General features: G+C 36.3%; 1 protein-coding gene across 5 annotated transcripts in view; it reads left to right on the top strand.

Moving 5' to 3' along the window:
* Positions 1 to 12696, top strand: part of LOC124308721 (uncharacterized) — a 46148-nt gene that overhangs the window by 14238 nt on the left and 19214 nt on the right. For 2 of the 5 annotated variants that reach the window (XM_046771695.1, XM_046771692.1), the window contains one exon: positions 5062 to 5222. In XM_046771695.1, the coding sequence (XP_046627651.1) occupies positions 5069 to 5222 (154 nt within the window). In that variant the 5' untranslated portion in view covers positions 5062 to 5068. Of the gene's footprint in view, positions 1 to 89; positions 217 to 249; positions 269 to 675; positions 763 to 5061; positions 5223 to 12696 lie in introns of those variants that run through there. The other 3 variants (XM_046771694.1, XM_046771697.1, XM_046771696.1) reach the window with 3 other exon arrangements.

Raw genomic sequence — 12696 nt, 5'->3', positions numbered from 1 at the left:
CGAAGTTATGTTTCAGGTTAGGTGCGTGCGACGTAAGATTTATTTCCGACTGACACGGCGACGTTCGGCGTTCGTCTCACCGATTCGATTCAAAGGCACGGTGCGCAATGTTCGTGACACGAGAACGACGCGCGATTCTCGACAGTTTCAGAGTGAGACGGTTTGAAAAAAGTGACAGCGGCTAAATCCGTATTACCAGAGATGAGTTGGCAACAAGTACGTAGTTTGGCATCACTGATTAGGATTTTCAAGATTTTCAATAAAATAGGTGATCGATTAACTAGTAATAAATATTCATTCGATGCCAATATTTAAATAGTTTAACATCGTGTTCGATTGTTTCACACAACAGGATAATGTTTCTACAGAAATAGACGACTTGTTAACTAGTAACGAATCTTCATTTCGCACAAAGAAGTGGATAAAAAATATACGATTTGTTAATAGTAAATGAATCCTGTTCACTGTGACAAGACTTTTTCTCGGTGTGGAAAGTTTTTGTGATAGATAAAAGAAAATCGACGGTATCAAGTAAGTGCGTAAATATCCCTGCGCATGTCAGTGGAAAACTGCAGATAATACATACTTAAAGCATAAGCAAATACGGGACTGCTTCCTTGCCACAAATATTTGGATATTTGCCATCGTGACAAAGCGCACGTATAAATAGGACAAATTTTATCACCGCGAATGAGATGGCAGCATACAAGCAGAAAGAATAAAGAAAACTCGGGTACTACCGCTGAATGCAATTCGTATGAGGTATTTATTGCTCATGTAATACCGTAACCTAGATTTTGATGCGAAAATATGAACTCCGTAAATGTAGAATCGTAGGAGGGTCACAAATCTCAAGTCAATCACAATATGATATTATAAGTTATCATTGTTTGAAATGTTTGATCCTTAATTTAAAATAAACTTTTCCTATCATACTGCGGGTAGGTCAAGAAAAATATGTTATGATTCTTGTTCAAACAGTAATTGTAAATAAAATGATATATTACAATTACTGTTTAAACAAGAATCATAACATATTTTTCTTGTTGTTACAACAACAGGTATTCGCATATTTCTTTTAAACAGGAAAATTGTGTCAAGGTTTTAGAGTTCATTATTGTATAATAATATCAGTAATAAGAAGTAATCCTGAGTCGATGAAAAAGTTTGACAATCGTCACATTCGTGAATAATATTGTACACTTTAGTGGCTAGAAAGATATATGTATATATGTGAGATGCTTTTTACGGGTTATTGGAGAAATGAGGAAAATAGGAAACGAGCCAATTTCCCAGAAGGATCTGATGCCAAATAACACAAATTTATGTACCGTAGAGAAGCTTTCTTATGTGATAATACGTTATATCTAACAAGAAGTATCAGAATGTACAAGAAATAAATTTATTTTTCTCTGGGTTTTAGGTTTTTTGGATCACAGGTTTGATTTCTACTGCTCTCGAAAATACGAAAATCGAATTTTCGAACGGACAGCTGCAATCGATTGGCTTCAAATTTTTTTCATTAATTATTGGATGAAAAACGAAAATTTTGAGACCAAGATGAAAGCGGCCAAGTAAAAATTTGATGCCAATCGTTGGGGCTGTTCGTTCGAAAACTGGATTTTCGTGTTTGAGGAAATAGCAAAAATGAAACCCGTGGTCCAAAAAATCTGAAACCCAGCGAAAGATGTTTTTTTTTTTGTGAACTCTACACCATGTTTAAAAATTGAAAAAATCATGGTTTGGTGTGGAATGCCTCATATATTAACCACCGAAACTCAGGCGACCGTTCTGACGTCCGACAAACGGCGTGTTTTGAGGCTCTGAAACCGAATTTCCGCCATACGACGACATTAGCAATTTAATAGCTGTAACGAACATGCACTATTCGAGATCATCCAATTTTAAGACTCATTTCCAGTAACTCTTGTGTCATCTACAATGATTTGAAATACCTAAGAAAGTTTTCATTAAACCACCCTCCAAAGGAAGTTTTCTCATAACGAGAAATGAAAAGTGTAATTTTCTCAACTTGAAACAAAAAATCATGCCTTACTTACACCGAAGGGTGGTTTCACCCCCTTAAAGCGTTCAATGTCAGATAAAAAAAAAAAAAAAAAACACCTATCGCTTGGTTTTTACTCCGCTACAACGTATTACAAAAGAAATCAAATCGGAGAGATCAACATGCGATACCTTCCTTGTTAGTACGAAAGTGAGAAAGAAAGCTTTAAGCGAAGAGAATCCCATCAGGCGCGCTTCAAAGGAGACATCAATGGCAGGGTGAAGGGAACTATAGAATAATATTTGCAGTCGGATAATGGGAGAAGGTACTTTCAAGAAGGGGGTGTTTCTCGAGGGTGCAGATTACGGTATATGTACCCATACCGCCCATAATGCCGACGAAGTCGATAAAGCAACTATGCCTGGAATACAATGACGGGACTTACGCTTCGACTTTTCTGAAAATAGCGCTCTCTGGTTATGCAGTTATTAATTAATCGCAGATATTAACAAAGCACTTGGAATATGTTACAAGTTTAGTTATCAGACAGATTTCAAAGCGTATCGAAGAGTCTGAGTTGCTGGTTGTCGATATAATCGATTTTTCTTCTATCGCGGGAGATGCAAGCGCTTCTGCGACATCTAGCGGCCATTTTTGGTACCTCAGAAAATTCCTCTTTTAGACTATATCGCAGTGATCAAATTAAGCTGAATAAAATCAAACTTTTTCCGAGCTTGCTATACGACGTTAAGAGTCTACGGAAGCTTTTAAACACATCTCTATAGTATCTGATTAAGCAACGAACTTGTAATTAGCTTAATGATTAAACTCGACTTCGGTACAATAGATAGTGCAGGTGGTTTTATGCATAAATGTGTTTAACGTTAGTCTAGTTCCATCATTCCAAGTGCTTCCGGTTCCTTCAGCAGTGTCAAAAGAAGTCGTGAATAATGCATGATATGCGGGAAAAAGAAGGGCGAAACGAAAAGGGAGAAGAATGAAATGAAAGATGAAGAAAAAATATGTATTTGGAAGAAACATTTCGGTTGAGAATAATTCTTTGTGTGTGACTCTGATTTTATTCTATATAACATGACAAAATCTATTTTTCTTTCCTTTTAGTCTAAGAACCGGTAGCCATTTGTCTTACGTAAATTCGTAAACAAGATTTTTCATCTTACCGTAATCTCTTAACATCGATGATAATTTATTCAGAAGTTTATCTGGCGTTTAAATTCTATTCCGAAAACGTGCTCTAAGTATATTGCAATTTGTTTGTCTCGTAATTGCTGTTATGTCACATATTACATTACAGTATTATAAACATCTAATGATAGCATAATTCTAAATAATGGCCCAAGATCTTTGTGTTCAGTTTTGGTGTAGTGCATAAATTTACTGTAAACGTTGATTTGAACTTTAGAGTAACTACGATGACGTGCGTTCCGTTATACTGTAAATTGTTCTGCATAAAAGCTGCAAAAATTGATCGAGCCACGGCATAATAATTTCTGCCGTTTGACGATAGATGGTTTTTATCGATTCCACCGGAATTTACAATCACGTATGAATAATTCGTGTTAATTGTCCACGATTGGAAACACAATGACAAAACGAGCAATTCTCTCGCGCGAGTTGGCTGATTGTAAGTGAATTGGATGTAGTAAGAAAGGTTCGAATATTCATGGCATATCCTCCAGTGGATCGGATAGTCTGAATGGGCATTCGTATCCATTACACTGCCATCCAATTTACTCTCTCCGTTGCATCCGCGATTACGGTGGACGGTATCACCGATAAGGAGTCGCTAATATCGGCCACTATTACATCGAATTAGTCCAGGGGGAAAAGGTCGCTGGTATAATTGAATAGATGCAGCCAGATTACATTCAGGGAAACAGAAACGTTCCGTTGTGCTATGTTCGATGGTTTGCTGCACGGATTACATTTCACGGAGGGAAAGGAATTCTCGAATCAACCATATAGATTTTCTTGGAGTCCATTCGCTTCGAGCTAGTATCCTTTATTTGTTCCAAGTACGATGACTCCGATTTAGTCAGATTGTCGAAATGATTTGGTCATGCTAATTCCTCGATTCAACAAAAGTCTTTCTCATTGTGATCGGGTGAACCTTTCAATCTGTTTCCGAAATTGAGACAGCTAAATGTCATTTCATTTGAAGTTTATGTAATGTTCCTCCGAGTCGCATGTTCGTTGTCAGATACTATTAGGAACTTCGAATAAAACAAGTGCACGAATCTAACCGACAAAAAATTTACATCGATCGAATGCCATACTTTGTTGATGTAACCGGAGCTTATTTCGTACAACTGGTTGAATCAGTTCCACTAATTCGTTTACGAGGTAAAAGAAATGCTTTGAAACAAGTAGAGAATGTATCCGTCGAAAACATCGGTATACTAGTACTATAAACGGCCAATAGGCGGCGAAGCCTCTCGCTACAGAAATAGCGTCAGAGATAGTTATGGAACCGGATAGTCGGCCAGGATATCATTTACGAACACCGTAATGTTAATTTGTCATTAGATCTATTACAAACGAAGACAACGTAATACCTAGTTTCGAATCGTCGAAATTGATGTCAACGATAAATAAACATAGACCAACACAACAAATTTCATTAGATGTTTCAACCATTGAACTCTTGACTCAACATACTATGAATTAGAACAAGTATAATTTGTTTCGATGTACAACTATTTCATGTATTTAAAACTAAACGATTAAGGCGCGTTGAATCAAATTTTTAGTTACTTTAATCACATATTTTCTTGATGCTAAATTGACAGTCAGCATGATCGTTTAAAGGCTTGATTCAAATCTATATTAAGTTGTCACAAGTGTTTTGAGGCATTAAGTAAGTATTGTGAATATAGCATTTAGTTGAATCAAACGAATATCACCTGACTAAAATAATCTTTTCTCTTCGTGATATGTAGTCCAAGGACAGGCGACTCTTCGAGTACTTCAAGCATGGATTTCGCGCATTTTTATGTCAGACTTTACTCAGGGTTCGTCTTATTTGTGATTTTCAGGTGAAGAATGTGGAGTTCGGTGACAGCTGCAGGAACTGAGAATGGTCCAGCACCACCATCGCGAAGTAAACACAGCGCTACCCTGCTTTCCGGTCATGTGTACCTTCTGGGTGGTCGAAACGGCAATCTTCCCTTGAAGGACTTGTGGCGCTACAGCCTTGGTGAGTTTTTCAGTCATTCCCATAATCTAGTACTCATTTAAAGGAGAACTGATACGTTTTAACGCTTGATTTTTGACTTGACTTTGAATAGCTGCTTTTGATACGAAAATGTTCCCAAGTAACCAACGATTATATATGTATACTGAAAAGCACTGGTTTCATCCTTAATTCAAATTTATCAATTCCAAAAATGGTCCAACATTGTTTAATTGCACTTATTTCGCACTAACCGACGTTTCTCAACGTTAATCAGCGTTAGGGGATAATGGCCATGAAAAAAAATTCGTTATCTAATCAATCCATAAGTACATCGTATACATATAACTGTTGAATAAAAACGGGGAAATTTTCACCCGAGTTAACGATGTTATACCGGCGATAATGACAGTGATAATCGTATACCGATCATAACCATGAGATGGAACAGAATTGTGATAATTTTCGGTAGTTTGACCCGCGGCAATCAATCTTGTGATAACTATAAGTTTCCTACACTGAGAAAAATTTCGTTTGTTGTGGTGACTAGAAAAATTCAGTAAGACGGGCATCGTTAAAAAAACTGTTCGAATATCGTTGGAATTACGAAAAACGAGGTACGCGTAACCATTTTGCGCTATTGTCGATCCTTGTTTGGTTATTGCAACGTAAAATCAGTTTCTGAGGTTTATTCTACTTTTTTAGTTAAACAAGGCTTTAACGTCAATTTATTCTTGTACAAGCGTTAAATTTTCGCAACTGTTGCAAGAAAATATAGCAACAGTGATCGTAATGAGAAAGAATAGCAACGGATACTAGACTTTCCGGTAACAGCTAGAAAACTAATTTTCATTTTCTACCTAGAACTATATTTTGTCGATTGTGGTAAAAAATGAAAATAGTTAAAGACTGAACGGTAACCGGAAATAAAAAATTCTCTCAGCTTACATTCCATTTACCTAGATGCAAGGATTTTGGTAGCTTTCCTCGCAGTTAAATTTTACCATTATAGTAAATCTTGAACCCACGGGATTTAGGCGTCGCCACAGGCAGGATACCATTATTCAGACTAACCGAGTTCCCGAATCCTGAGGTTTAAGTCACGCGTTGAGGTGTGACTTATATATGCCTATCTCTCCTTCCGAACAAACTATGTGCATTAAGGTCGGGTTTTTTTTTCACCTTTGTTATTTATTCGTACGTACCAGCAAGTACTTTTAAGATTTTTTCAAGCCCTTTCAAATCGCTCTAACCCCAATTTAATACAGCAATCCACCTTCGAGGAAATTACTCGCAGATACTTTAAAGAGCATGAAAAACTCTGAAAAGTACCTTTTGACTTTCGTTTTAAATTAATCAATCTAATTTTGTGGAATTTTTGTACACTTCTGAAAAATCACAACGATGCAAATAACTAGATTGAACCTTTTCAAAGATGCTTTGTTACGTTAACGTTAATTTCAATCTCGTAATTTACTGCTTGTTGCCCATTCTGTAAGTTTTCACATCCGTCTGTTTGTCGTTTTGTTTTCCCCTGAAAAAACTGAGTAATAGCTTTGGTAGGTATTATAGGTACGAATCTATGAAATAGAATATTTATAAAATACTTTTTTTCTGTTTTTTTAGTACTGCTAGAATCAACTTCCAAATTTTTGGGTTAAATATATATGTATCAGTGGTAATGTTTATATTTAAATATTCATCTAACATCGCCACTTGTTGTTTACGGGGATTTTAAGCACATTCAGAGCTCCGTAAGTACAAAAGAAAAAGATTGAACAGGAATTGTGAAGAAAGTAAAAAAAGATAGCATAAGTCTTTTGGAATTATGCAGTCTTCTTACTAAGTGTATTTTTTTTTTTTTTTTCATAAAAATTGATCAAATATCTGTAAATATTCATATCTTGCATAAAAGTGAATCTTGATATGCTGTAATAAAAAAGCTCTTTATTTTAATTCAACATACCGAAATACCTTAAAAAAAAGAATTATACCTCAAGGGGGAAATTAAAAGTCATATTTCTCAGGCCTGTGTAATTGATCCGACGGATTATCCTCTTCAGTAAACGGGGTCAACCCGGTCAATATTTGTGGCTAGTCAAAGGAAGGTAAAACAGTTCTGTACAAGTAGCCACAATACCATAAGCCTGCCTTTAACATGCATCGATGCAAGGGTGCAGCGGGTATGTTTGGTGGACTCATTTCCGGATCGCTGCAACACGCATCAACATTCTACGATGTTTGCTTCCCTACGTTGTTATCCCTAAGTAATTGACGCAGGACCCTCATTCGCATTGTCGCAAGTCATCGCAAACCGTATTCGTCAACGATATCATGAACTCAAAAAACACCGTAGACTTCTTTTCGATTCTCGTTGTTTATAGAGATTTAGATTTTAGATTTATTTTAATTTTATGCCGTGGCCCGTAGGAGCCAATGGGCAAGTTGAACAGAGACAGAGAAAATAGAATATAAAATAAAATATAAAATAAAATAAAATAAAATAGAATATCTCAATAGTATAAACATAAACAGGAAACTATTTAATACATATAATACTATATAGACATAAATAGGAAAAGAAAATAGAGAGGTACATTTGTGACATTTATGGAGGGCAGTGTAACAAGAGAGAGAGAGAGAGAAAAAATGAGGAACTGCAGAGTTTACTCATGGATCATAATATACCTGCACTGAGAGAAATTTTTAGTTCCGGTTACCGCTCAGTCCTTATCCTTATCCAGTCCTACGTCCAGATCATCCGAACTAGATTCTTGACGCAGAATTCTCGATTCTCATGAATACTTCAACCCTGTTTCTTACTTTCCATACACGAACATGACTGTGTAAGAACTCTTCGAGAATATATGAATGGAAACTGCTGGTATTTCGATGTCGCAAACGATCATGCAAAAATTCTCTCACTCAAAGGGGTTTCCGACAACCCAGGATATTCGTCATGAATATTTTTATCGATATACTCGATACGATTTGATATTCACAGTAAGAGAAGATCGTTGCCGCGATTTTTCAACGGCAGCCGGTGCTGAATTACTTATTGTACTCGCGAATGCACTGATAAGCAGTATACAATTAGAAACTCTTTATTCTAACCAGCGTTGCCAACCTATCGGACGAATATTTCTTTAAAAGGCGCCAAGACAATTCTTTAGGTATCTTAATTGCGCCACAATATTTCTTCATATTTCTCATTCTCGAGAGTAATGTCTGACGGTATTGGACCTCAATGAATACAGGAATACATTATATATTTCATTTTATCAGTTTATAACATGAACGATTTTTTTAAAAATATATAATGATAATTACCGTACAAGGTAACAGACAGATTTATATCCCACAATCTGAATTGTAAATATAAAGGAATTAGGAACTTTTACTTATATAATAGGTTCTTATTTTTAATGTTTAAGACCATCAACTTGTCAAATAATTACGTTTGAAAACTGGGAATCTGTTGTTTCGATTTCACAAAGCATTTTTAGAGGATTGGCTATCAGTCTTGAAAATTCGTCTGAGATCTTCAGATTAACTTCAGATTTCTGCCTAAACGACAATATTACTTAATCAACAAATACATTGCGTACCTATAAAGTTAGCCAACTTATATCTAGGGAATCAACTGGGAACTAAACCTACAGTTGGTCACAAACACACTACAAGAAAAGAAAGAAACACAATTACCGTGACGTGTGAAAAATCGGCTAAAAGACAATCGTTCGAAACGTTTGCGATTCGAATTCAAATCCCAAAAGCATCGTTCACGAAATTCACACAAGGTTAAAAATCTAGTGAATTCGTTCGATTTCACTCCATGATAAATCATTTTACCCGTAAGATTACTTTTCTCAAACAATCGCGTAATTTCTGCTCTTGCGTGTAACTCGGGGCAGACGAATAGAACGTGCAGGGAAATTTCTGACCGCACGTAGCTCCGTCAGACTATGAATCCGGAATGAGAGAGAGTGAGAGAGAGAGAGAGAGAGAGAGAGAGAGAGAGAGAGAAACGGAACGCATGTGTGTGCACACTTATACGTAGGTGGGTGAATATTAAACCGACCCCTGCAGAAGGGTTGCACCCCTTTCTCGTATCCCCAGGGAATCGGCCACAGAGTATTTCGGGTATTATGCCGCCGTTCCGCGATGCTTTTTCTCCGTGACAAAAATATCTGACGCGGAAACGCGTAACCCAGAACTAAAGGGAAGTAGAACGTTCAAAAAACGAAAGGACGATATTACAAAAAAAAAAAAAAATAACAAGCTTAATACGTGTAATATTGCCAAGTTCCGCAAAATGCAGGCTGAAAAGTAATCAAGTAGAAGAAGAAAAAAAAGAAGAGTATATCAGATTGTATTAATTAATTATTAATGATGCCCTAGACATGGTGTATTATATTATTGTTATTCTTATTATATTCTTCTTTGTGATGTTTTTGGTTATACTTTTAATTATTCTTCAATCTTACCAAACTATAATTAAAATTCATATTACGTGGTACCAACACAACGGAACTTATCGCAATAAACGACTGCTGATTTTTAGACAGCTGTGTATACTTTTCTGCCGCGTGAATTGAACAACGTATCGTCGTGCATTTGAAGCTATATTCACAGACGATGTACGGTATGATATAAATACAAAAGTCAAAATCTTTATACCAGCTTAAGTGAAGACGATTTTTTGAAAATTGGAATTACATTTTAGCAATGAATTGGAAATTAAAGAACTCTGGAAACTTGGTAATATACTACTGGTGTAATACCTATATAACGTATTTATTCATGTATCGTTATTCATTTTATTATTAAACATGGTTAATCATCGTCTTCTAGACATGCTGTCAACTACTAATAGTTTAAAAGTGTTAGGTTTTTTTTTGATTAAATAACCCGACGATGTACGGTTACTTTTTGCCCAAAGCCTTCTTCAATCTGATTATTCAATAAAATTATTAGGGATTAGCATTATTAAAATTACAAGTCATTTTTCCGAATTCACAGCTTTTGCTATTTTTATGTGTAGGTATGATGATTTTTATTCTGCGTAACGCTTATCGATAATAACTGTTATACTTTTTCAACATCGTCTCAACACAGTTCTTCTGAACAATAAATCAAGGTGAGAAATCAAATCGTGTTAGTAATAAACTAGACATTCGATCATTTTTCTCGACAGAATTTATTCGTATTGCCAATTTTTCGCCCGTAAACTTTCAACAATTGGATCAAGTCCACGTCTCGAATTGTCAGGCCTGAATGATATTACCTGTCCAACGGTTGAACGATAAAAAAACAAAGATGGCGAAAAATGGACCCAAAACACTGTCCCTCGTTGTTCAAGCGATACGGAATATGAGCGAGGTTCAAGGCTGCACATCCAGGGAAATCATTAACTATATCACCTCTGAGTACGGTGTGAATGAACCGACGGTGAAACGACAGGTTGTTATATAGCTTACCGATATTATACCTAAAATCGATGAATCTTACGTGACGCTACAATTCACACGCATGCAAATTTTCTAGATAAAAAAATATATCCAAGCAGGCTTGTCAATTTAGCAAGATCGTGAGTCAAACTTGCAAAATTCTTGAAAAAAAAATTTGATGTATTTTTGTCCCTATCATCAATTATTCTAAAACTCGCTGGTCTAGGGACTTATTTTTTTCACATATGCTTGTTTTTTTTATGGTGGTATCAGAAACTTGCTGACGAGGGTCAAGCGGTGCTCGAATTTTCATTGTTGTGTGAAATATTTAAACGCGGATTATTGCAACAACTCGCAACGACTCTTTATAGCCGACTTACTCGTGAAAGTATCTTAATTCGTACGCAAAGTCTTATGATTATTGAAAAAAATATCCAGTACAATTTCTCGATTTAGATGCATGGGGTATTGAAGCAATGCCTCGCGTATGGAATTCTAAAATGTCTCAACGGACGCTACAGTTTTACGTCGAGAAACGAGCCGCGGTCATCGACGGATAGAAAGTTGTCCGATAAAAAGTGCAGCAGCAAGCCAAGAAAATACTCCGTCAAGAATAAGAGACGCCATTCAAAACGACGTGCTGAAGGGACACGCGTCAAACGACTCAAAAAAAAACACCGACGTCGCAACAATGTCGGCGCCAGTTTTCACAACGATATCAAAAGTTTCGGCAGCACTCGGAACACTCGAAGCTTTACAAGCGCTGCTGGTGCTTCCGGCACCAGTCGTGTTTAGACGGTTTAAAAATATCGACAAAATCCTGCCCACCACCTATAGCGTTAATTTTAGCGTCCCAACGTGTCGTTAAAAATCCATCGTTTCTGCAAGAAACTGCAATGACAAGAATTCATTTGTAATTATACAAAACAACTCGGTAAAAGTCGGAGGAAATTCTTTGGATGAGGGTCTCCTTAATAATGTAGGGGTTTGTAATATTACATGTCTCTACGACTTTGTTTTGTAATAAAGTTTACGTGTCAATTATTCTTGTTACTCAATTTTAGTTTTGGAAGTAAATATTCGTTGGTAAAAATGGAGACATTATTTTTCTATGCAAAATCATAGGTAAGCCCAATTTTTGCTCATGGATATTCGATAAATTCCTCAAAATATCATAAACAGGGTGTTTCCAATGAAACGCTGCGGTATATTGAATTGCCTATCGCTGAGGAGAACAAATATCGGTAAAACAGAGCTACGGAGTTATCGGTAGCCAGCGCGTTTAAAGTTCTCGCGAGTGAGCTGGAACAGTCCGTATTGCAGAGCGTGTGGATTTGCCCAAACAGTTGTTTCGATGTTTATAACCTATACTGAAACGTTCAGTGATCGCGTTCTGGAGGCGCGTTAAGGATCTACTGGCTATACATTTAAAAATAGTGAGAACATTCTTTAAAAATTCATCTGTATTCAGAAAAATCAACGAAATCATTTTACATGACATAAAAAAAAAAAATAAAAAAAAAAAAAAGGAAACCACCCTATAAATGTGTTGAACAATGTTTTCTTTAAAAACAATTTATCGATAACATTTAATTTTCTCATCGTCTTTATCGTGGTTGATTTTTTCCGATTTTTATCTTATCTTAAAGTGATTACATGACTTGATACTGACTCGGTAGCTCTGTTTTACCAATATTTGTTTCCCTGCGTGGTAGACAACCCAATACACTGCGGTGTTTACTTGAAAACACCATGTAGAAACCAAACATTAACACATGTTTTTCGGTAACGGCAAAGTGAATATGTTGCATCGGACGAGCGAAATACTCCGTGAAAAATTCAATTAGAGATTGAAGTATAAGAAAAGTATGCCAACGACTTAGGTATGCTAATACGGGAAGAAATATGGGGCAATATAAGTGTAGCTGGGGATGTGCTTTGCGCCCCCTCGCAAGCTCGAACGCCTAAGGTCTCTTCTAAATATTGACCACGACGAGTTCATGCAATTTGAATCTGCCCTTAACTTTAATAAAACGTGGTTCCCTGAG

This window comes from Neodiprion virginianus, chromosome 7 (genome assembly GCF_021901495.1).
Source record: "Neodiprion virginianus isolate iyNeoVirg1 chromosome 7, iyNeoVirg1.1, whole genome shotgun sequence".
Lineage (NCBI taxonomy): Eukaryota > Metazoa > Arthropoda > Insecta > Hymenoptera > Diprionidae > Neodiprion > Neodiprion virginianus.
The sequence above is the reverse complement of the archived record's forward strand: the minus strand, read 5'-3'. Positions and strand labels throughout refer to the sequence as shown.